The sequence below is a fragment of the Tachypleus tridentatus genome, chromosome 11 (assembly GCF_004210375.1).
Source record: "Tachypleus tridentatus isolate NWPU-2018 chromosome 11, ASM421037v1, whole genome shotgun sequence".
NCBI classification, from domain to species: Eukaryota; Metazoa; Arthropoda; class Merostomata; order Xiphosura; family Limulidae; genus Tachypleus; species Tachypleus tridentatus.
In genome coordinates, this window is record NC_134835.1 from 20,885,092 (window position 1) to 20,911,324 (window position 26,233).

Below are 26,233 nucleotides of genomic sequence, written 5' to 3' on the forward strand. Positions count from 1 at the left end.
CCTCAAGACTCTTCATGAGAAACTCCCAAATCTTTATTATTATCTGTTTTAACAGATTTTATCCCCAAGACTCTTCACTCTTCTGATGAGAAACTCCCAAATCTTTATTATTATCTGTTTTAACAGATTTTATCCCCAAGACTCTTCAGTGATGAGAAACTCCCAAATCTTTATTATTATCTGTTTTAACAGATTTTATCCCCAAGACTCTTCAGTGATGAGAAACTCCCAAATCTTTATTATTATCTGTTTTAACAGATTTTATCCCCAAGACTCTTCACTGATGAGAAACTCCCAAATCTTTATTATTATCTGTTTTAACAGATTTTATCCCCAAGACTCTTCACTGATGAGAAACTCCCAAATCTTTATTATTATCTGTTTTAACAGATTTTATCCCCAAGACTCTTCAGTGATGAGAAACTCCCAAATCTTTATTATTATCTGTTTTAACAGATTTTATCCCCAAGACTCTTCAGTGATGAGAAACTCCCAAATCTTTATTATTATCTGTTTTAACAGATTTTATCCCCAAGACTCTTCAGTGATGAGAAACTCCCAAATCTTTATTATTATCTGTTTTAACAGATTTTATCCCCAAGACTCTTCAGTGATGAGAAACTCCCAAATCTTTATTATTATCTGTTTTAACAGATTTTATCCCCAAGACTCTTCACTGATGAGAAACTCCCAAATCTTTATTATTATCTGTTTTAACAGATTTTATCCCCAAGACTCTTCAGTGATGAGAAACTCCCAAATCTTTATTATTATCTGTTTTAACAGATTTTATCCCCAAGACTCTTCACTGATGAGAAACTCCCAAATCTTTATTATTATCTGTTTTAACAGATTTTATCCTCAAGACTCTTCACTGATGAGAAACTCCCAAATCTTTATTATTATCTGTTTTAACAGATTTTATCCCAAGACTCTTCACTGATGAGAAACTCCCAAATCTTTATTATTATCTGTTTTAACAGATTTTATCCCAAGACTCTTCAGTGATGAGAAACTCCCAAATCTTTATTATTATCTGTTTTAACAGATTTTATCCCCAAGACTCTTCAGTGATGAGAAACTCCCAAATCTTTATTATTATCTGTTTTAACAGATTTTATCCCCAAGACTCTTCACTGATGAAACTCCCAAATCTTTATTATTATCTGTTTTAACAGATTTTATCCCCAAGACTCTTCAGTGATGAGAAACTCCCAAATCTTTATTATTATCTGTTTTAACAGATTTTATCCCCAAGACTCTTCAGTGATGAGAAACTCCCAAATCTTTATTATTATCTGTTTTAACAGATTTTATCCCCAAGACTCTTCAGTGATGAGAAACTCCCAAATCTTTATTATTATCTGTTTTAACAGATTTTATCCCCAAGACTCTTCAGTGATGAGAAACTCCCAAATCTTTATTATTATCTGTTTTAACAGATTTTATCCCCAAGACTCTTCAGTGATGAGAAACTCCCAAATCTTTATTATTATCTGTTTTAACAGATTTTATCCCTCAAGACTCTTCACTGATGAGAAACTCCCAAATCTTTATTATTATCTGTTTTAACAGATTTTATCCCCAAGACTCTTCAGTGATGAGAAACTCCCAAATCTTTATTATTATCTGTTTTAACAGATTTTATCCCAAGACTCTTCAGTGATGAGAAACTCCCAAATCTTTATTATTATCTGTTTTAACAGATTTTATCCCCAAGACTCTTCAGTGATGAGAAACTCCCAAATCTTTATTATTATCTGTTTTAACAGATTTTATCCCCAAGACTCTTCACTGATGAGAAACTCCCAAATCTTTATTATTATCTGTTTTAACAGATTTTATCCCCAAGACTCTTCAGTGATGAGAAACTCCCAAATCTTTATTATTATCTGTTTTAACAGATTTTATCCCCAAGACTCTTCAGTGATGAGAAACTCCCAAATCTTTATTATTATCTGTTTTAACAGATTTTATCCCCAAGACTCTTCAGTGATGAGAAACTCCCAAATCTTTATTATTATCTGTTTTAACTCTTCAGTGATGAGAAACTCCCAAATCTTTATTATTATCCAGATTTTATCCCAAGACTCTTCAGTGATGAGAAACTCCCAAATCTTTATTATTATCTGTTTTAACAGATTTTATCCCCAAGACTCTTCAGTGATGAGAAACTCCCAAATCTTTATTATTATCTGTTTTAACAGATTTTATCCCCAAGACTCTTCAGTGATGAGAAACTCCCAAATCTTTATTATTATCTGTTTTAACAGATTTTATCCCAAGACTCTTCAGTGATGAGAAACTCCCAAATCTTTATTATTATCTGTTTTAACAGATTTTATCCCCAAGACTCTTCAGTGATGAGAAACTCCCAAATCTTTATTATTATCTGTTTTAACAGATTTTATCCCCAAGACTCTTCAGTGATGAGAAACTCCCAAATCTTTATTATTATCTGTTTTAACAGATTTTATCCCCAAGACTCTTCAGTGATGAGAAACTCCCAAATCTTTATTATTATCTGTTTTAACAGATTTTATCCCCAAGACTCTTCAGTGATGAGAAACTCCCAAATCTTTATTATTATCTGTTTTAACAGATTTTATCCCCAAGACTCTTCAGTGATGAGAAACTCCCAAATCTTTATTATTATCTGTTTTAACAGATTTTATCCCCAAGACTCTTCAGTGATGAGAAACTCCCAAATCTTTATTATTATCTGTTTTATTTTACAAGACTCTTTGATGAGAAACTCCCAAATCTTTATTATTATCTGTTTTAACAGATTTTATCAAGACTCTTCACTGATGAGAAACTCCCAAATCTTTATTATTATCTGTTTTAACAGATTTTATCCCCAAGACTCTTCACTGATGAGAAACTCCCAAATCTTTATTATTATCTGTTTTAACAGATTTTATCCAAGACTCTTCAGTGATGAGAAACTCCCAAATCTTTATTATTATCTGTTTTAACAGATTTTATCCCCAAGACTCTTCAGTGATGAGAAACTCCCAAATCTTTATTATTATCTGTTTTAACAGATTTTATCCCCAAGACTCTTCACTGATGAGAAACTCCCAAATCTTTATTATTATCTGTTTTAACAGATTTTATCCCCAAGACTCTTCACTGATGAGAAACTCCCAAATCTTTATTATTATCTGTTTTAACAGATTTTATCAGATTTTATCCCCAAGACTCTTCACTGATGAGAAACTCCCAAATCTTTATTATTATCTGTTTTAACAGATTTTATCCCCAAGACTCTTCAGTGATGAGAAACTCCCAAATCTTTATTATTATCTGTTTTAACAGATTTTATCCCCAAGACTCTTCAGTGATGAGAAACTCCCAAATCTTTATTATTATCTGTTTTAACAGATTTTATCCCCAAGACTCTTCAGTGATGAGAAACTCCCAAATCTTTATTATTATTATTATCTGTTTTAACAGATTTTATCCCCAAGACTCTTCACTGATGAGAAACTCCCAAATCTTTATTATTATCTGTTTTAACAGATTTTATCCCCAAGACTCTTCCTGATGAGAAACTCCCAAATCTTTATTATTATCTGTTTTAACAGATTTTATCCCCAAGACTCTTCAGTGATGAGAAACTCCCAAATCTTTATTATTATCTGTTTTAACAGATTTTATCCCCAAGACTCTTCAGTGATGAGAAACTCCCAAATCTTTATTATTATCTGTTTTAACAGATTTTATCCCCAAGACTCTTCACTGATGAGAAACTCCCAAATCTTTATTATTATCTGTTTTAACAGATTTTATCCCCAAGACTCTTCAGTGATGAGAAACTCCCAAATCTTTATTATTATCTGTTTTAACAGATTTTATCCCCAAGACTCTTCAGTGATGAGAAACTCCCAAATCTTTATTATTATCTGTTTTAACAGATTTTTAGAAACTCCCAAATCTTTAAGACTCTTCACTGATGAGAAACTCCCAAATCTTTATTATTATCTGTTTTAACAGATTTTATCCCCAAGACTCTTCAGTGATGAGAAACTCCCAAATCTTTATTATTATCTGTTTTAACAGATTTTATCCCCAAGACTCTTCAGTGATGAGAAACTCCCAAATCTTTATTATTATCTGTTTTAACAGATTTTATCCCCAAGACTCTTCAGTGATGAGAAACTCCCAAATCTTTATTATTATCTGTTTTAACAGATTTTATCCCCAAGACTCTTCAGTGATGAGAAACTCCCAAATCTTTATTATTATCTGTTTTAACAGATTTTATCCCCAAGACTCTTCAGTGATGAGAAACTCCCAAATCTTTATTATTATCTGTTTTAACAGATTTTATCCCCAAGACTCTTCAGTGATGAGAAACTCCCAAATCTTTATTATTATCTGTTTTAACAGATTTTATCCCCAAGACTCTTCAGTGATGAGAAACTCCCAAATCTTTATTATTATCTGTTTTAACAGATTTTATCCCCAAGACTCTTCAGTGATGAGAAACTCCCAAATCTTTATTATTATCTGTTTTAACAGATTTTATCCCCAAGACTCTTCACTGATGAGAAACTCCCAAATCTTTATTATTATCTGTTTTAACAGATTTTATCCCCAAGACTCTTCAGTGATGAGAAACTCCCAAATCTTTATTATTATCTGTTTTAACAGATTTTATCCCCAAGACTCTTCAGTGATGAGAAACTCCCAAATCTTTATTATTATCTGTTTTAACAGATTTTATCCCCAAGACTCTTCACTGATGAGAAACTCCCAAATCTTTATTATTATCTGTTTTAACAGATTTTATCCCCAAGACTCTTCACTGATGAGAAACTCCCAAATCTTTATTATTATCTGTTTTAACAGATTTTATCAAGACTCTTCAGTGATGAGACTCCCTCTTTATTATCATCTGTTTTAACAGATTTTATCCCCAAGATGAGAAACTCCCAAATCTTTATTATTATCTGTTTTAACAGATTTTATCCCCAAGACTCTTCACTGATGAGAAACTCCCAAATCTTTATTATTATCTGTTTTAACAGATTTTATCCCCAAGACTCTTCACTGATGAGAAACTCCCAAATCTTTATTATTATCTGTTTTAACAGATTTTATCCCCAAGACTCTTCAGTGATGAGAAACTCCCAAATCTTTATTATTATCTGTTTTAACAGATTTTATCCCCAAGACTCTTCAGTGATGAGAAACTCCCAAATCTTTATTATTATCTGTTTTAACAGATTTTATCCCCAAGACTCTTCAGTGATGAGAAACTCCCAAATCTTTATTATTATCTGTTTTAACAGATTTTATCCCCAAGACTCTTCACTGATGAGAAACTCCCAAATCTTTATTATTATCTGTTTTAACAGATTTTATCCCCAAGACTCTTCAGTGATGAGAAACTCCCAAATCTTTATTATTATCTGTTTTAACACATTTTATCCCCAATACTCTTCAATGATGAGAAACTCCCAAATCTTTATTATTATCTGTTTTAACAGATTTTATCCTCAAGACTCTTCACTGATGAGAAACTCCCAAATCTTTATTATTATCTGTTTTAACAGATTTTATCCCCAAGACTCTTCACTGATGAGAAACTCCCAAATCTTTATTATTATCTGTTTTAACAGATTTTATCCCCAAGACTCTTCAGTGATGAGAAACTCCCAAATCTTTATTATTATCTGTTTTAACAGATTTTATCCCCAAGACTCTTCAGTGATGAGAAACTCCCAAATCTTTATTATTATCTGTTTTAACAGATTTTATCCCCAAGACTCTTCACTGATGAGAAACTCCCAAATCTTTATTATTATCTGTTTTAACAGATTTTATCCCCAAGACTCTTCACTGATGAGAAACTCCCAAATCTTTATTATTATCTGTTTTAACAGATTTTATCCCCAAGACTCTTCACGGATGAGAAACTCCCAAATCTTTATTATTATCTGTTTTAACAGATTTTATCCCCAAGACTCTTCACTGATGAGAAACTCCCAAATCTTTATTATTATCTGTTTTAACAGATTTTATCCCCAAGACTCTTCAGTGATGAGAAACTCCCAAATCTTTATTATTATCTGTTTTAACAGATTTTATCCCCAAGACTCTTCAGTGATGAGAAACTCCCAAATCTTTATTATTATCTGTTTTAACATATTTTATCCCCAAGACTCTTCACTGATGAGAAACTCCCAAATCTTTATTATTATCTGTTTTGACAGATTTTATCCCCAAGACTCTTCAGTGATGAGAAACTCCCAAATCTTTATTATTATCTGTTTTAACAGATTTTATCCCCAAGACTCTTCACTGATGAGAAACTCCCAAATCTTTATTATTATCTGTTTTAACAGATTTTATCCCCAAGACTCTTCAGTGATGAGAAACTCCCAAATCTTTATTATTATCTGTTTTAACACATTTTATCCCCAATACTCTTCAGTGATGAGAAACTCCCAAATCTTTATTATTATCTGTTTTAACATATTTTATCCTCAAGACTCTTCACTGATGAGAAACTCCCAAATCTTTATTATTATCTGTTTTAACAGATTTTATCCCCAAGACTCTTCACTGATGAGAAACTCCCAAATCTTTATTATTATCTATTTTAACACATTTTATCCCCAAGACTCTTCAGTGATGAGAAACTCCCAAATCTTTATTATTATCTGTTTTAACAGATTTTATCCCCAAGACTCTTCAGTGATGAGAAACTCCCAAATCTTTATTATTATCTGTTTTAACAGATTTTATCCCCAAGACTCTTCAGTGATGAGAAACTCCCAAATCTTTATTATTATCTGTTTTAACAGATTTTATCCCCAAGACTCTTCACTGATGAGAAACTCCCAAATCTTTATTATTATCTGTTTTAACAGATTTTATCCCCAAGACTCTTCAGTGATGAGAAACTCCCAAATCTTTATTATTATCTGTTTTAACAGATTTTATCCCCAAGACTCTTCACTGATGAGAAACTCCCAAATCTTTATTATTATCTGTTTTAACAGATTTTATCCCCAAGACTCTTCAGTGATGAGAAACTCCCAAATCTTTATTATTATCTGTTTTAACAGATTTTATCCCCAAAACTCTTCAGTGATGAGAAACTCCCAAATCTTTATTATTATCTGTTTTAACATATTTTATCCCCAAGACTCTTCACTGATGAGAAACTCCCAAATCTTTATTATTATCTGTTTTAACAGATTTTATCCCCAAGACTCTTCAGTGATGAGAAACTCCCAAATCTTTATTATTATCTGTTTTAACAGATTTTATCCCCAAGACTCTTCACTGATGAGAAACTCCCAAATCTTTATTATTATCTGTTTTAACAGATTTTATCCCCAAGACTCTTCAGTGATGAGAAACTCCCAAATCTTTATTATTATCTGTTTTAACAGATTTTATCCCCAAGACTCTTCAGTGATGAGAAACTCCCAAATCTTTATTATTATCTGTTTTAACATATTTTATCCTCAAGACTCTTCACTGATGAGAAACTCCCAAATCTTTATTATTATCTGTTTTAACAGATTTTATCCCCAAGACTCTTCACTGATGAGAAACTCCCAAATCTTTATTATTATCTATTTTAACACATTTTATCCCCAAGACTCTTCAGTGATGAGAAACTCCCAAATCTTTATTATTATCTGTTTTAACAGATTTTATCCCCAAGACTCTTCAGTGATGAGAAACTCCCAAATCTTTATTATTATCTGTTTTAACAGATTTTATCCCCAAGACTCTTCAGTGATGAGAAACTCCCAAATCTTTATTATTATCTGTTTTAACAGATTTTATCCCCAAGACTCTTCACTGATGAGAAACTCCCAAATCTTTATTATTATCTGTTTTAACAGATTTTATCCCCAAGACTCTTCACGGATGAGAAACTCCCAAATCTTTATTATTATCTGTTTTTAGTTTTCAAGTTCTGAGGAATGAAGCGGGTCTGATTTTAACACATACGAGATGAGATCAAAATCTATGTGAAATGTTGAGAGGTTTATAGTCAGGGTAACTAAAGTCACCAACATCAGAGTTTCCCAAAGTGAGGGCAGCGACCTTCCACTGGGGGCCCGTGAAGTTCTATCTGGACGGTGTACCAAAAATTTACCGAAAAAGAGATGTTGATTTAATTTTAATTATAAATAAACAACAAACCATTAAAATTATGTTAAATTAATTGAATGATACAATATGTCAAAAGGAGGTATTATTGTTTTTTATTACAACACTAGTTTTCAGTCATCATGTTACAGTTATAGGTTATGGGGCGTCAAATGTTTTTATAGGAGGTGCTATTGTTTTTACTACAGCGCTAGTTTTCAGTCACCCTGTTACAGTTATAGGTTATGGGGCGTCAAATGTTTTATTCACGTCAAGGGAGACTTTGACTAAAGAGTTTGGGAACTCCTGGTATGTAACGCACGTAACAAGTCAACCATGAACACAGATGAATCTCACATAAATCTCATGTTGTTAAAAATGTGGTCTCAAATTTATAATTATAATTAATTTTAGTACACGTACTGACATCGACCTGTTAACAGGTGAACTCAATAATAATATGTTTCACGTAATCTACAAACACATATGTACTCCGCGGTGGTGAAATATAAATGTGGTTTATTACATGAAGTACACATTTCCCTCTAACTGAATCTAATATAACAGTTTTTTAACTATTCACTGAAAGGAAGTATACACAATTATGTAAACCCACTAATTTTTTTTTTACTTTTATTATTATAAATTACAATGTTTTCATTGCAGGAAATCGAAAAGATGCACAGGGATGCCACGAACTGTTCTTGAGAACGTTGTCAAAGTTTAGATAGTAAGAGGGGCCTGGCAGGTCAGAGTAGTTGTTGAGGAGATGAGTTGATATTACAAGGAGTGAGATAGAGCGCAAGGGTGAGTCAGAAGGGCCCTTGTAGATGAATGAAATGATAGGGAACGAGTCCGGGAGATTCTAGAAATATTATAATTTTTTTTTTTAAAATGAGTTAAAAGAGACTTGGATGGGTCAAGATGGTTCGTCAATGACTCAGAGAGACGAATCAGAGTTTCATTCAGATATTTATGATAAGCTACTTAAACTTCTCTATGTTTGACCTGATGGACTAGAGAGAAAACAGCTTTTCAACAGCATCCAACGTCATCACTTTAGCAACTTTGATTTGATTTAATAAGTAACATATCAAAACGTTCGTAGCTCCAGTTTATTTGAAGCAACGATATTTGAACCACGAACCTTCGGATTAACAGCGCATTTCAAGCTTAGGGTTTAGTTTGTTTTGAATTTCGCTCAAAGCTACTCGAGGGCTATCTGCGTTAGCCGTCCCTAATTTAGCAGTGTAAGACTAGAGGGAAGGCAGCTAGTCATCACCACCCACTGCCAACTTTTGGGCTACTCTTATACCAACGAACAGTGGGAGTGATCGTCACATTATAACGCCCCAACGGCTAAAAGGGCAAGCATGCTTGGTGCAACGGGGATTCGAAACCGCGACCCTCGGATTACGAGTCGAGTGCCTTAACCACCTGGCCAGGCCGGACCCAAGCTTAGAAGACAGTCAAAGTTAATGGGAAAGATTAATGTGGTTTTTGAATACAATGTTAAGGAATAGGAACTTGGTCATGAAAAACTCGGAGTGATTCTAGAAAGATGCTATCTAACGGTGGAAAGAAAATCAAACTTAATGGATAGATCACGGAACATATTTAATATGATAACAACCAAACGAGTCGAAATGACTAGGGCAAGTCGGAGTATTTCTTGAATCCGATATCAACTCAGCGTGTTTTCTTTTAGCGAAGCCACATCGGGCTATCTGCTGAACCCACCAAGGGGAATCGAATCCCTGATTTTAGATTTGTAAATTCATAGATTTACCGCTGTACCAGCGGGGGGTGGCCGATATCAACTGACAGAGAATGAATCAACATGCATAGAACTGGTCAGAGAGATGATACATAATAACGGTTACAGGCAATTACTACCTATGGACAAAGCGATTTCATTCTCATGTTTTTTATGAAGTGTTCCTGATATTAATTTAGTTTATGTGTAGTTAAAAATAAATTATGTTTTCTGATTAATCTGTACTTTTGATAGTCATTTACAGAATTCTGGGTAATTTAATAAAATATTAAAACACTTTGGTCGTTGTTAAAAGCAAAAGTATACAATCTAACTTTTAACCCGAAGACCTTCTGTTGGGCGTTTAAGATGCATTTAAGGTTTGTTTTGTTTTAAATTTCGCGCAAAGCTACATGAGGGCTATCTGCGCTAGCCGTCTCTAATTTAGCAGTGTAAGCCTAGAGGGAAGGGAGCTAGTCATCACCACCCACCGTCAGCTCTTAGGCTTTTCTTTTACTAACCAATAGTGGAATTGACTTTAACATTATAACGTCCCCACGGCTGAAAGGGCGAGCATGTTTGGCGCGACGAGGATTCGAACCAGCGACCCTGGGCAAATTTTTTAGTATCACAACGTAATTAATGTTTTTTGTCAGGTGGCTAATATCGATTGTTTGAAGGAGTTTGGAAAACTCGACTATTTGCTATTCGGCTAGAGATAAAAGAAATCCTAATTGAAATTAAAATTATTTCTGTTAACTACAAAAACATGAAAAATAAAGAACTACTGAACTGAAAACTTGTAATGCTTATTTGTTTGATTATTTAATAACGCGGGAAAAGACTCGTGAATTATTTGTGAAGTAATATTAAAATGTTAGCATTGTTTGACCTCACACACGGCCCCAACACTTTAGCCACTGGACCATGTGTGAGGTCAAACAATGCCAACATGTTAACGCCCTTGAGGCTGAGGATGCGTTAGAAAAGTGATAGGTAATTTTCCTATTCGATTTAAAGAAAAGGGCAAGCCTTCTTCCAGCTGGCACTGCTGGCAAGTTCTATACTCCCCCTGGTGAGTAATTCAACATTACTACTCACTTTAAAAATCGCAATATTTTTAATCTAAGATAGTTCTTTCGATGGTTTTTGTTTCACTACGAGAGTGCGAATAGGTTGAGGTTGTATATGTGTTCAATTTCGCACAAACTTACTTGCGGGATACCTACGTTGGTCTGTCCCTAATCTTAAAGCGATAGACTAGAAGGTTGGCAGCTGGTTTATATCATCCACCACCAATTCTGGATACACACTTAGTAAAATTTCTGTTATGTCATAATATTCCTACAACTGAAAGGTGAGGGTCTTCGATGACGGGATTTAAACCTACGACCTTCTGGTTGTGACCATTAGAACGTGCCAGTATGAGTATTTTAACTTTTAATATTAAAAAAAATATATTACTTTTAAAAGAAACCGTAGAAGAACATGAAAGATAATTAATTATTGTATTGTGTTTATAAATTTTTACTAAAACTAAATCACCAGTATTTGGACTGTTTACATTGAAAGAGTAACAGTCAAATCCTATTATTTGATTACATTAACCTAAGTGTTGGCGGTAGATGTTACTGACTAGCTGCTTTGTGTCAGGACGACCAGTGCACGTGGTGTTGTGCAATTTTGTACAAATATTGCAAATTCGACATTAAACCTGTGCTCACAAACTTGGCTCGTGACCAAGTCGTGCATTTAGTTTATGTGCACGTGTATAAGTTAAAAAACTCCCTTTTCAAGCTTGTCAATATTTACTAAAACTAAATTACCAGTATCTGGACTGTTTGCATTTGTAATTTCTGTTTTTTTTTTATGGGTTTGTATGGAATCTGGCAGTTTCAAATGAATCTAATTAAAAGGTTGCTACGTGGGAAATTGACCTAAATAAATTATTGTAAAATAAAAAATATTTTGACACACACAAACATTGTGTTTTGATAACTCACATTGAGCTCGGAGCTAGCTTGGCCACGAGCCAAGTTTGTGAGCACAGGTTCAATGTGGAATTTGGAATACTTGTACAAAATTGCACAACACCACGTGCACTGGTCGTCCTGACACAAAGCAGCTAGTCAGTAACATCTACCGCCAACACTTAGGTTAATGTAATCAAATACTAGGATTTGACTGTCACTCTTTTAATGCACTAATGGTCTCAAATAGTGAAGTTTCTTTTCTTTTTTTCGGCATTGGGACACAGTGCATGGACCCTCGGATCCACAGTCCTGTACGTTTGCTAAGTAAATACGTGCGAATCAGTAAGATGATTTCGTAAGGTTTATAATGTTACTTTGAAATCAGTATTTCTAGACGTTTAATATATTTCACCAACTTCAATCGTTGTCCCCCGCTGGGACAGCAGTAAGTCTCCGAATTTACAACGCTAAAATCAGAGGTTTGGTTCCCTTCGATATTGTGAGAAAGTCTTTTGTTGCGATGGATATGGACATAAAGTATTGTTCAATGATTATTGTACACTCTTCTTTAATTTCATTCGAGCTACACAATACACAATAGGCTAGGTGTGCTGTTCTCGTTGCAGGCATCGAACTTCAACTTCGCTTGTTTTGTAAGCCCAAGACGTGCTGCCGAGTCACCGGGGTGCGAGAAGAAACAAAACAAGCTACATTTTATGTACTTTTCCCAAACCAACAACATATTTGTTGTTTAACATGAAGCTGTACCATAGATCATTTGTAGCGTATCCAACACAGGGATCGAATTCCGAATTATTGTGTTATAAGACCGTAAGTTTGACACTAAGCCACCGAAGCTCAGTTATGGCGTTAAATTGCATCTCCTTTATATTTCAAGATTATAGTGGAAAAACTAAAAGAAAACTAAATGGGAAAGTAAACGTATTCATGGTTGTGGATTACAATTATATCTTTATCATCTAAATATGATGTTACGCACTATCACCAGACTTGTAGAAACCTATCTATCTGAAAAGAAAATTACTTTCAAGATCATTTATGGAATCTTTTTTGGCGTAAAGTTAAACACCTTGTGGCGTTTCCATAAGTTCACGTGTCACTGACGTAATCTTCCTTGCATTCTGTTAAATATATTTTCCTTCGTTTTGTTCACCAGCGGATCAAATCAGTCTCGTTTATATCTTGTTGCTAGGTGATATTCTATTTCTTTTATCACGACAGTTCAGGCTTGCAGTTTCAATAAACTCCTTCGATTAATAGTTTCTTTAGGTGTTGTTATTCTGTGAGAGATTACACTGCCAGCCACGTTCTCCAGTGCAGGTGAACCCGTTGCTGAGAGACTGTGCGGATAGCATGTGCGTGGCACGAGAAAGTCACATGATAGTCTGATAGATCAGGTTATTTTAGCATGTATCATATACTTGTAAAGATCTTTATGGTACAGATGACCGTATGAATGAGTTTCTTTTTCAAGGCGATATTATCTCGCAATAGTACCTCGTGTATTATATTATCTTTTTTTTTTTTTGTCTAATTGAGTATGGCTCGTGGGTTTATTATAAGCATCTATTCTAACTACGTTAATAAGAAACTGAAAAAAAAACGAACAAAAAATACTTGTCACTGGTCATTCAAATACTCAAAACTATGTTAGCGGTAAGATAACATACCACTCCTCACAACCATGTATCCCAATCAACCGTCTTTAATATCCTGAGAAGTTATTCATAGAAAATGTGTTTTCTTATAGCAAAGCCTCATCGGGCTATCTGCTGAGTCCACCGAGGGGAATCGAGCCCCTGATTTTAGCGTTGTAAATCCGTAAACTTACCGCTGTACCAGCGGAGGTCCTCATAGAATGAATCATTAAGACAAAATGTGACAGGATAGATGCATTTCTTTTACGTCCACATCGTAACTTGATTCTTTATAACTACGTTGGGTAGAAAGTGTTTGTTTGAGCTTTTTTAAGCTTTGAATCTGAAGTGTTGTTAAGTAATTAAGAAAATGTTAATGGATAAAATACATTTTTATTAAGTAATTAATTTTCTACCACATACATATCTAGTTGAACTTAACAATGAATTATTATTTAGTATACTGTCCGTTATTATCTTCATTTCGTATTTGTATGAGTGATCTTACAGTGACAGCAAACAAAGTGGGATCATTTGGTTTGCTTTGTTTTGAATTTCGCGCAAAGCTACACAAGGGCTATCTGAGCTAGCCGTCCCTAATTTAGCAGTGTAAGACTAGAGGGAAGGCAGCTAGTCATCACCTCCCACCGCCAAATCTTGGGCTACTCTTTTACCAACGAATAGTGAGATTGACCGTAACATAATAACGACCTCACAGCTGAAAAGACGAGCATGTTTCGTGTGCCTTAACCATCAGGCCTGGGATCATTTGTTTTTCTTCAGCAAATTCTCACAACACAGATCTTACTCACTCAAAATATTCAAGACTGAAAAACAAAAGCAAATCTGCGAATTTCAGGCGCATCAATGTTTGATAGAATCCAACACTGCTTGCCCAGAATTTTAAGATTAATAAACCAACATTTAACAGATACAAAGGCTGTTTGCCCAGGAGTTTTGAATTGTTATGTAAGATCAACATTTCATAGAGACCAAAGCTGTTTGCTCAGAATTTGAGAATTTTTTTTAGATTGAAATTCAACATTCATTGAAGGTTGTTCGTCCAAGATTTTAAAAGTCTTAGATCAGGTACAGTAGTTTGTTTAGCCTAACACTGACCGCATTCCACACGCGAAGTCATGCAGTAAACAACTGATAAGACTTCCTTCTTCTCATTAGACACCTTCTGTTTCCTCAAGTGGGTGCTAAAAGCCAACAAATGAATATGCCTCTACAATAACCACTTTAGTTTCGTAAATGAAACATCGAAAAAAATTCTGTTTACTTTTTAGGTGTAAGTGAACACTACAGTCGATAAATAAACGATCAATCGAATTCAAAATGATTTACGTTTGCTTAAAAGGATAGTGTAATACTCACTCTAATGTTATAAAAACATTACCTTTTAATCTGTAAACATGAACATTATCATAATAACCTTATATTATATTTGTTTCTAAGGTTATAAAAATAATGTGTTCTTTTTTTTAATTACCAAAATATTACAAAATAGTACGTTAAAAAGTATGACATTTATATTCAAAATGTCACTTGAAAAAAAAGAGTTTGACATACGTATGATGATAAGAGAATGTGGCTAACAGTTTTTTCGTAACTGTAAATCTTATCCAAAACGACAATATAGCTAAAACATAAAGTTCTGATGAGTAATTAAAAAACAACAACAACAACATTCTTTGCTTGTGTATTAACCGATTTAATTACAAAATATAGTTTGTAAAACCTAACAACATCCAAAATAGTGAAAAGGGGTTATCATGGTCATGCGCGAGAGATATTACAGAGGGGTAGGGGGTGGGAGGTTAGATGACAAAATGATATTAAAGCTATAACTAGGGAAGATAAAAATGATTATCTGGGAAGTGGAGGACGGCAGTGTTCTCCCCCTTGTGGATACTCATTATATTAACATATTTTTCATTTCGATATAATTTTAATATTTTTAAAACTTGTTTGTTCTTTCATACAAATCTTGTTCACGAGTACAACATTTATCTTTTAAAATGATCGATTGTTTTAAGTCAGGCATTACTTGGACCAATTCTACCGTATGTGGTTTCAAATAGTTTTAAGTCACATACGACTCGTTCTGTCTTTGATTCTTTCTACCTGCATTGTTTTAGTGTTCTGCATTTCCTGAAGCCATACTGTTTTGGACTGATTCCATCCATGTTGTTTCAAAGTGCCTTAGATCCGGTTCGACGTATACTGTCTGGGACTAACTCATCCTACATCGTTTCAAAGTGTCTTATATCCTTCTTTACCATAACTAACTGATTATGCTCGTTTCTTCATAGTCTGGTCTCTACTTCGATCTTTACTATTTCGGAGATTCTACCCATGTCGTTTCAAAGTGTTTTATATTCCAAACGACCTTTAACATTTTTGAATAATGCTGCCTACGTCATTTCAAAGTGTCTTACATCCTAATTAACTTTTACTGTTTTGAACTAATCACACCCATGTCATTTCAAAGTACCTTGCATTCTACTTAATTTTCACTGTTTTGAACTAATCCCATCCATGTCATTTCAAGGTGTCTTACATGCTAATTAGCTTTTACTGTTTTGAACTAATACTGTTTTGTCTTACATGCTAATTAACTTTACTAATCCCACCCATGTCATTTCAAAGTGCCTTACATTCGACTTAACTTTTACTGTTTTGAACTAATCCCACCCATGTCATTTCAAAGTGTCTTACACCCTATTCTACCTTTAATGTCTTGAGGTGGTTCTACCAGCGTCATTTCATAGTGTCTTGAATCTCAAGTATACTTGACTGTATTCTCTTGAGGTCTTAATACAATTGATAATTAAGGTAGTCAGTTTGATAATTATATATGCCATTCTATTTCAGGGTTATTATACAACACAGAAATGAAAAAAAACAAACAAACAACAAAGTCTCTTTGAAGGAAAACCCTATCTTTAAATGGTCCAGTTGACAGAAGCCTCAGGTTTTAAACTGTCCAGATGGCAGACATATCGGTGTTCAAATAACCCACTGGACAGAAACCTTGGTCTTTAGCCACTTGACAGAAACAACACTGCACAACAAAGTTTTTGCTTCTTGAACACTGTTGGGTATTCCTCATAGATTTTTGGCTGCTGATCACGAAAATCACTTCCAAATTTACCCATCACGTACCGTTTCATTGAAATCTTCAGTTTTACCAGGACATTGCTATAATGGAAAAACGATATCAGGGCAACTGGAATCCGTCAATGCTTGCTGACTATTGTTGGAAACTGCAACGTGATACACCGGACATTGAATACAAACGAAAATCAGGAGCAAAACACTTTTAATTATGTTGAACTTAATAGCGTATTAGAAACATAAACGCAATGGAATACGTCATTGCCGGTAAACAGTTAACTGTCTATTTCTCAGAAATCCTACGTGATGAAGCAAAACCAAAACTATATTTGTACATACCCACCAGGTACCTGTCACAATCAGCAAAAACTTTTCATAAAAATTGTTGTGCAGTGTAATTAAACAGTTTAGTTACCACAATAATTAATATTTAAATGATCCAGTGAGTCATAAACTTTGACATCAAACGACCCAATGCAGCGATACCTTGATCTTTTAAATAGTTCAACGAGGAAAAATGATTTATATTTATAAATGATGTAATAGACCTAAGCCTTTTGCATTTGTAAGATTTTCCCATGGACGAACCTTGCACTCAAGTGGGGTGATTTTGTTTTTTATAATTTGGTATAACATTTAGAGCGAAGTAAATATACATACATATAAGAAACTAACAATGTTTACAGTTTTCAATAGAAACCACTTAAACATCAATAGATTAAAATAAGACCACGCACTTAATGGAACACTTCTTTTGATACAATGAAACTCACGCCAATTGTCCTGCTGAACGTATGCACTTGCAACCAGGCAAGTACGAACAGCAACGGGTACGAATACAATACAGTTTTAGTAGGATAAACTTTGTCCAAACTGATGTCTTTTCCATTTCTTTTTTAACTTTTCCGAATTTTTATCGCACTCCTCTGAGAAGTATTTTGAATCTCGTTACTTCGCATATTTGAATCACGTCTGTTGAGTTTGTTTTTTGTGGCAGTGAAAGCTGTGATTGATTGAATTTCGGTAATACGTCCAGCGCATGGTTGAATTCCTGGGTATATAAAGTAATGTAGACTAGGCATATAGATGTAACTCTCTCATACTTTCACTCAGACCTGCTAATCCCGTTCAAAAAAGGCCCATCTGTGATAGTGGTGGCTGTGACCACGTTCGTGGGGTTTCTTTCTCGTGTAGTCCTCTGGACGTTTTGGACACTTTCCACTGGTGGCGTCATAAGGTCCATATTCACAATCTGGTATGTGACAATAACCAGCCAATACACACCTAAGGGAAACAGACACATTAAAACGTCATTTTATAACACACATATTAAAATACTCTTAATATGTTGACTATTGACAACAATTAACATGACTGAGAGTCAAAGCCAATTTTTGTTTGTCTTTTACCATCATCTGACCACAACTCTTCGTAGTAAGGTAGACTTTCCTGGAGCTATTTTCTTATCTACTGCTAATTTATCTTTCACATTCGGCTAAATTATCTAAATGTTTTGTTTTAATATAATTTGTAAAGTAAATGGGTCAGATAAATTTGCAAAACGAATTAAAATTGTCCAGTGAAATACTTGTCCAATATAAGTTTGTTTGTTTTGAATTTCGCGCAAAGCTACACGAGGGCTATCTACACTAGTCGTTCCTAATTTAACAGTGTAAGGCCAGAGGAAAAGCAGTTAGTCATCACCACCCACCGCCAACTTTTGGGCTACTATTTTGAAAACGAATAGTGGGATTGACCGTAACATTATAACGCCCCCATGGCTGAAAGGGCGAGCATGTTTGGTGCGACGGGGATTCGAACCAACGACCCTCGCATTACGAGTCGAGTGCTTTAACCACCTGGCCATGCCGGGCCTGCGACACCACATATTCCTGTCCTTCTGAAAGTAGTTCGGTAAAAAATGATGTTAAAATCAAATAAAAATTTGATGAAAAAACCAACGTCTTTAACTATTCGTTTCAAACGAACTAACGCTCATGATAATCAAGTGTTTAGAAATATAATTATTAAAACTACTTTTACTGCAAAAAAACTAATGTTGTTTTACGAAGACTTCTATATTCTGATATAAACAGTTTTTTATCATTAAAATACCTTCTCTCTATATCCGCAATGGCGTCTCGTCCTCTCTTGATTCTTAAACACGGTTTCTGGCGGTCAAAACAATCACAACTGCATCTGCCGTCGGGATATTCTCTTCTGTAGAAAGGAACTGGGCATTCCTGACACCTGGTGACAAAAAATATTGGTAAAATAAAAAAAAGTTTAACCTTTACAGTCATTATTTGATACAAGCTAATTGTTTAATCGCAGAGCTACACAATAGCCAATCTGCACATTGCCTACTGCGAGGAATCGAAACTTGGATTTTAAACTTAACGCTTATCTACTAGGGGATACTTATCATTACGATTTTTATTTAAAACCTGAACCTAGACATCTCAGTTCTTTAACACTATCTAAATGGATAAAACGGGATATCCACTACTGGCAAAAAACGCAGGACTGTTTTCAAATGTTTCTACAACTGGCAGCTGAGTTTTTGGTTATCCTACTTTAAAATGTTTCTACAACTGGCAGCTGAGTTTTTGGTTATCCTACTTTAAAATGTTTCTTTTAAGTGTTTGTGTCACTTTCAAATTTCTCTACAGTTAACAGCTGGGTTTTCTAGAATGTGCGATTATTATATATATATGAAGTAATTACACAGATTTTTATTATGAGAGAATAAGCGCTTGATACAGGAAAATATTTGAGGAAGTGTGTGCGTTTCTTATAGCAAAGCCACTTAAGGCTATCTGCTGAGCTCACGAAAAGGAATCGAACCCCCTGATTTTAGCGTTGTGAATCCGTAGACTTACCACTGTATGAGTGGGAGGCTTGACGAAGTGAGGTACAGAAGTTAAAGTTACTCATTAACATCTTACAGGGTTGTCTTTCTCGTGACGAAACAGCTTCAATCACGTGGCTGTAACTCAAACATATATCACACACGCAACTGTAAAACAGATAAAGTATTAGCAAATAAAAATAATAACGTAGGTGGCTCAGTGGGAAGCTCTTGGGTTTATAACGTTAAGATTCTGAGTTCGATCCATGCAAAGGTATAGTGCAGATACCCCATTATATAACGTAATACAAATTTAGCAAAAGCAGTTAGGAAAACACCTCAAAGTTCTACATATGTCTTTACTTCTGTTTCCGTAACCTACATCTGTCATGTGACATTAGGAGTTTAACGATAATTTCCCTAAAAATAGTGAACAATGAATGAATGTAATGTGCAGTCAAACCAAAGAGCAGTATAATTGTTTATTGGGCCATTTACGTCTTTGTGGCATTATATACGTTATTTAATAAAAAAAATGGCCTTGCATTTGTTTTTAATCAACTGGCACTGATTACAATCCACTGTTAGCAAAACTGTTTGTTTTTCGATACACAGTAGAGCGTCCAAGTTCGCTGAGCAGCTACGGAAAGTTTTACCGTTGGATGCCACCCTTCCTTGACATTTTCTTGTCGCAAGGAAAACTGCTACCGAAATGAGCTTTTTTCAGAATTATAATTCTTATAAGAAGAGTCAAAGTGAGGATATTCAATTCAAATAAATTTATTCGACATGGTATAATAAAATCACGCATGTAGATTTTCCTTTTAATATACAAGCTAAACAACAACATATATATATATATATTTATACTCAAGTACGTTTTTCTCCATGCAGTTTTCAGGTTTATGTTCATATCATTGAAATATTTCTCTCAATCAGACGAAGAAGGAATTCCTTGTGTTTTCTTTGTGAAATTTCCTCAGAAAAGAATTTTTCTTCTCTGATTATCCTGGCACAACCAGGTGGGTTAAGGCGTTCGACTCGTAATCTGAAGGTTGCGGGTTCGAATCCCGTCGCACCAAACATGCTTGCCCTTTCAGCGGTGTGGGCGTTATAATGTGACGGAAAATCCCACTATTCGCTGGCAAAAGAGTAGCCTAAGAGTTGGCGGTGGGTTGTGTTGACTAGCTGCCTTACCTCTAGTCTTACACTGCAAAATTAAGGATGGTGGCGCAAATATCCCTCGTGTAGCTTTGCGCGAAAGTCAAGAAACAAAACCAACACATTTCTCAGATTGACCGTTCAATGTACACAAGACTGAAGAATCGGTAGTGATGTCTATAATGAAAAATGTTAGGACATAGAAAAACGAGAATTTTTTTCTATAATATACTTTTGATAAAAACACTATAATACACGGTTGTTTTCACAACGATTAAACTTTCAGGATGTACATAACAGACAGAAATTAGGTTATTATCAGGAAGTGTTTAGTATATAGGGATGGACCGGGAAAAATAGTCAACGCATATTACGTATTGGTCATCATAGCCTCGAATCTCGCTTAGAACTATCTAAGAGACTTTTATAAATACCTTATAAAGGTTTGGAGAAGCTATTAAGACCTTCTTCAGTTTAGTAAAAAACATTAATAAACCGACGAGTAAGGTCACAATACAATGTTCTACTGATTATTTCGATTCTGACGTCAGAAGGGCTAGCTCGCCAATACTTAAAGTCGTTGCAATGGCTTACTCACTAAAATGTTGCAATTTAACTCGGGCAGTACAGAAGCAGTATAGCGTTTCACTAATTTCAAAATACGATGTCCATCAAGCTAAGACGGCTGCCTTCATAGTGATTGCCCGCATGGCATGTGCATTAAGGCGTTCGAATCGTAATCTTAGGGTCGCGGGTTTATCCCCGTCGCGCTATTCATTAATGCTCATAAAGGTAAAAAAACCGTGTTTAGGGACGGCTGATAGCCCCTCAGTAGCTTTGTGCGAAATTTCCAAACAAACAAACAAACATAGTGGGTACACTTATAAAAAACCGTGTTTCGATACTCTTGGTGGGTTTAGCAAAATTGCCCATTGTGTAGTGTAGTTCTGTGCATAACGATACACGAGCAAACTTTATTTTTAAACAAATTTACACGATCAAAATAAAACCCAACAACTTCAATATTACTTCGTGGAACCTTACAAATGTCCTACATACAAACTGCTTTAGTTATAATTATTCTTTATGTAAAACTTACAAAGATAATTATTTCGTAACGTAATCTCTGGACAATTCGGTATGACCTCCCTCTCTTTCAATAATAGTCATCCCTACAAAACTATAGGGTCATAGGTTACATTTACAAATATTTGTAACTAAGGGCGTAACGGATAATAATACGATTCGTGAAATTACTTTTCCTTCCTTTCTCCAAAATACGAGCACCAAATGGGGTACTACTTTATTTATATATAAGACCACTGATGAAAATAATAGCTACATCTCGCCCCTCCAACATACTACTGTCAGAAACACGACACATTATAACGAGTTGTAGGTCATAATTTTCCTGTAGACAATGTCACACTTTTCTGGACCTTTGTTTATTCAGGTTTAGAGTTTCTTTTGATCAAACACGTTATGTTTTTAGTTTTGATATAATATATTTCATATAATAAATAGTATATTATAGTTTTTTACTGAATACTAGTTTATCCAAAAATTACTTATTTACAAAGATCTTTCCATGACTAATAATTTCAAATCAACGTGTGGCCACAACTACTTAAATACACGTGTGAAATATGTAGGCCTAGTTGATCCATCTCATCCGAGGTGTTTTGTTTTTTCCGCACCGATTAAACGATGGCTTTCAGAAATTATACATTTCACTGATACTTAGATGTTTAGGAGTATATATTACGACGTTCGTAATTAGCTATTTCAGCATCGAAATTACAAAATGATAACAAAGTGAAAACACACTCGCTGTTAGGCCTTATTTATACAGGTTCAACAGACATTATTTATGGCTGTTTTATTGTTAAAAGGCGTCTTTCAGTGGAAATTATGAGACTGTTTCAATAACAAAAGTAGCGTTTAGTTGAGTAGTGTATTTTAAAAGCCATGTTATTGCTAGAAATCGCTTCAAAACCGTATTTAAACCTTTATTTGAGAAAAATCTCTGCATATATTCGCTTATAACTTACGAATTAGTAGACCAATTATTACTTAATATCCACCGTATTAAGTGAAAATGGTAGGAGGTTAAGCTCCACACGTCTTCCGCGTGAGCTGAACGTGTCTGTGAATAAGATATTTTATTTGAAGCCTATTGGTTGTTAAAAGGATTGTCTATTTTTTGAAAACGTACTTTCGTTAAAAGTTGCTTAATGACACGTTTTAGAACTTTAACACAAAGCTTTTAAACGATAAATTAGAAGCAGGGTAGCATGACAACAGGACACGCAGACAACTGTGGAATATAATCGAATATTAGAATTCTATCGTCCCTCTTATATGATTTTCACACCTCTCCCAAGAGTAGAGCACAGATTTGCGGTAACGCTATGCAAACCATAAACCCTCTGATATCATTGAATAGACAATCAATCCTAGATATTGCTTCGCATTCAAAAGGCGCCCTCTGGTAGGTGCTGTTTGAGATTACTTGAAAGATTTGCTGATAATTGTTTTTATATAACACAGTTTGAGTATATATTTTGTAAAACCAACCAAACCTGCCCGGCATGGGCAAGCGTGTTAAGGCGTGCTACTCATAATCTGAGGGTCGCGGGTTCGAATCCTCGTCCCACGAAACATGCTCGCCCTTTCAGCCCTTTAAGCCGGGCGTTATAATGTAACGGTCAATCCCACTATTCGTTGGTAAAAGAGTAGCCCAAGAGTTGGCGGTGGGTGGTGATGACTAACTGCCTTCCCTCTAGTCTTACCCTGCTAAATTAGGGACGGTTAGCACAGATAGCCCTCGAGTAGCTTTGCGCGAAATTCAAAAACAAACATACAAACCAACCAAACCAGTTCTGTAATAAAATATAACGTATATTTCTTGGAAGAAATAAAATAAATTTATTAATTTCTCAAAGACGCATTTTGGAAAGGATGGTACTTCGTTTTTATAAGATTATTGATTTTGAAGATAACAGTGTTATAAGACTTCATTAAATCAATCTATTATTGTCTTCAGGTCCTCGGCTGTCTTTGTAACTGACTACAATGATAGATACGTATAATAATGTTAAGATTGAGAGGCATGGGTTGCCCTTTTGGTAGAGCTCTGAATTTTCGAGCTGGCTAGTTGGTGAGGAAACTTTAGCACTCAAAAAGCTGTATATGCGTTATAAGAGTAACCGTAAATCCCTTAACGTGGAAAGGAAGTGATAGGGTGCTGCTTTTTCATTCTGGTCAATAGTTCAAAGTTAGGGAGGGTGGTAAAGTAGTAAATAGAATTAGTAGCTTTGCCGCAAATGCAAAACGACAAGAAATGACATTTGACATGTTCGTAAAAAAATGAACCATAACACACAGCTTCTGCTCAACGATATTTTTAAGATAATGCTAAAAAGAAAGCAAGCTCATATCATATGTATGTGTACAAAAATTGCAAAATTAAAATAGATAATGTTTGATAAGATTATTTCAGTGGATGCACGGTGTGACACAGATGGCCATTTCTGATTAGTAAGACGATCATTTTATTACCTACAGTGCCACGTGGATATAAGAAGTACATTTTTTGTCTCACCCCCCCCCAATTCTATTTTCATATTTTTTTCCTGCGTCTTACATCCTTGATCTCGTGCCATTGCAAAGACGGCTAATGATAGTTATTCTTATATTTACTAAAGCCAGAGGAAAATAAATACCCCATAAATCATTTATACTCTTTAGCGCGACCTGTCAAAAAAAAAAACCAAAACTCACTTTGATCTTTTCTCACTTGGATGACCTTGAAACTGACTGTTGTTTGTAATTGGTTGAAGCGGATTATCTCGTATCCTTGGCCGATTGTTTATTGGTTGACATTCACACTGGGTGTGATTAATAAACAGTAATTTTTCCACTGCGTTGTTCCAGCCTGTTCGCATTCCATTACCTTTTAGATGTAGAGTCTGCGAAAGAATAGCTCAATACAGTTAGTGATATCGTGAAATGGAACAAAAAAAAATAATGACCGTCTTGAATATGTTTGTTTTCACTTTTAGTTTATGTATTTAAAATTTTTCTTGAGCTCGGTTAAGTCTGCAAAGATAATAATAATATGTTAGCTGCTATGTAGTATACGTGCCACTCATTTCGTTTGGTAAACTAACCACACAGAAATTACCATTCTAATAATTACATAAGTCATCTCTCTCGTTTTCTTTTTAGTGGCATTAAGCACAATAGCACTTATTTCTTGTAAGATATTATGCACATTTAGGGTTTCCATAGTAACATGATAATCCAAAAAAGAGAGACGTTTTCTTGGAAAAAAATAAATACTGATGAATTTGACTTTTTTTTTTACTTTGAGTTTTTCAGAAATTAAGAGTTTTGTTTGTTTTTTTGAATTTCGCGCAAAGCTACACGTCCCTAATTTAGCAGTGTAAGGCTAGAGGGGAGGCAGCTAGTCATCACAACCCACCGCCTACTCTTGGGCTACTCTTTTACCAATGAATAGGGATTGACCGTCCCATTATAACGCCTCCACGACTGAAAGGGCGAGCATGTTTGGTGCGACGGGGAATAAAACCCGCGACCCTCAGATTACGAGTCGAACGCCGGGCTATGCCAGGCCGAATTAAGAGTTATATCATTGTTTCATGCAGCTGTTAGAGCCTTATTTTTGTGACCTACATGGCTATGTGAAAGAAAACCAGTTGTTTATTCTACATTTTCATAGCATCAAACGTTGGCTGCTTTTGAGCTCGTTTTACGTAATTCTATAAATACAAACGTATCTTACTTTCAGCGTTAGTCTTCGTTGTTTTGAAGAATTATTATAACAATAACAAACTGTCGGTGAAACTATTCTATGAAGAGATTAATTCAGCCTAAAAGCAACTGTTATAACTTGCATTAAAAAGTAGTAAGTGATAGGTTTGTTTAGGACAGACAGATGGGGCGTGATACGTGTTGAAATTATTCATTTACTTCTAGAGAGTTTCCAGAAAATTCTACAGATTTCTCAAAACGAAGCCTTTTTCTATTGAAGTTGACTTTTTTTTTTTCAAATATTTAAATCAGTTACAGTACTTTCAGCGTGTATACGTACGCCACAAGATGCAAGTGTAAACGTGTCTTGCATATCTCCTGATCAGAAGGAAAAGCTAGGAGTCCATTAATGTCTCGAACTTTGAATACATTAATATCCATTCGCTAAAGAATATAGTACAGGCTGAAAATGGGGCGTGTTAGAAGGGCTTAATTCATCGGCTAAAGAGGAACCAAGCGTAGTATAAACACTCGTGAGCCATAGCACGTGCTCCTACGAACAATGAGAGAGGAACACCTGCTAACCACACTGTTAATGGTGCGTGTATAAAGAGATTGTGATGACGTAAGCAACACACCTGTCCTATACTTTTTTATAAGATATAATATTGAAATGTCCTTCGACTCATATCTGTGTTTCAGAGTTTAGTCAACAGTATCGTTTAACCAGCGACAGTCCATTCCTTTTCACGATGATTCAGCAACAAATTCCTTTGGTAAGACAGTAGAAAACGAAATAAATTTCTGAGAG

The 26,233-nt window shown here is 34.8% G+C and overlaps 1 protein-coding gene across 1 annotated transcript; it reads right to left on the reverse strand.

Moving 5' to 3' along the window:
• Positions 1 to 15,207: 15,207 nt before the first annotated feature.
• Positions 15,208 to 25,819, reverse strand: LOC143231736 (uncharacterized). The gene is made up of 4 exons (XM_076466359.1): positions 25,763 to 25,819; positions 24,430 to 24,617; positions 18,750 to 18,884; positions 15,208 to 17,918 (listed from the first exon to the last, which is right to left on the reverse strand). The coding sequence occupies exons 1-4, from the start codon at positions 25,793 to 25,795 to the stop codon at positions 17,753 to 17,755; spliced, it is 522 nt and encodes a 173-aa protein (XP_076322474.1). The 5' UTR covers positions 25,796 to 25,819; the 3' UTR covers positions 15,208 to 17,752.
• Between the last annotated feature and the right edge of the window lie 414 nt (positions 25,820 to 26,233).

Bases quoted from the DNA above. Each gene is read 5' to 3' on its own strand.
- LOC143231736 (XM_076466359.1), bottom strand. From the start codon at position 25,795: ATGCAAGACACGTTTACACTTGCATCTTGTGGC. The intron at 18,885-24,429 runs GTGAGTTTTGGT...TTTTGTCACCAG, and splicing joins CCAAGTGAGAAAAGATCAAA to GTGTCAGGAATGCCCAGTTC. The intron at 17,919-18,749 runs GTATTTTAATGA...TGTTTCCCTTAG, and splicing joins ATTGCGGATATAGAGAGAAG to GTGTGTATTGGCTGGTTATT.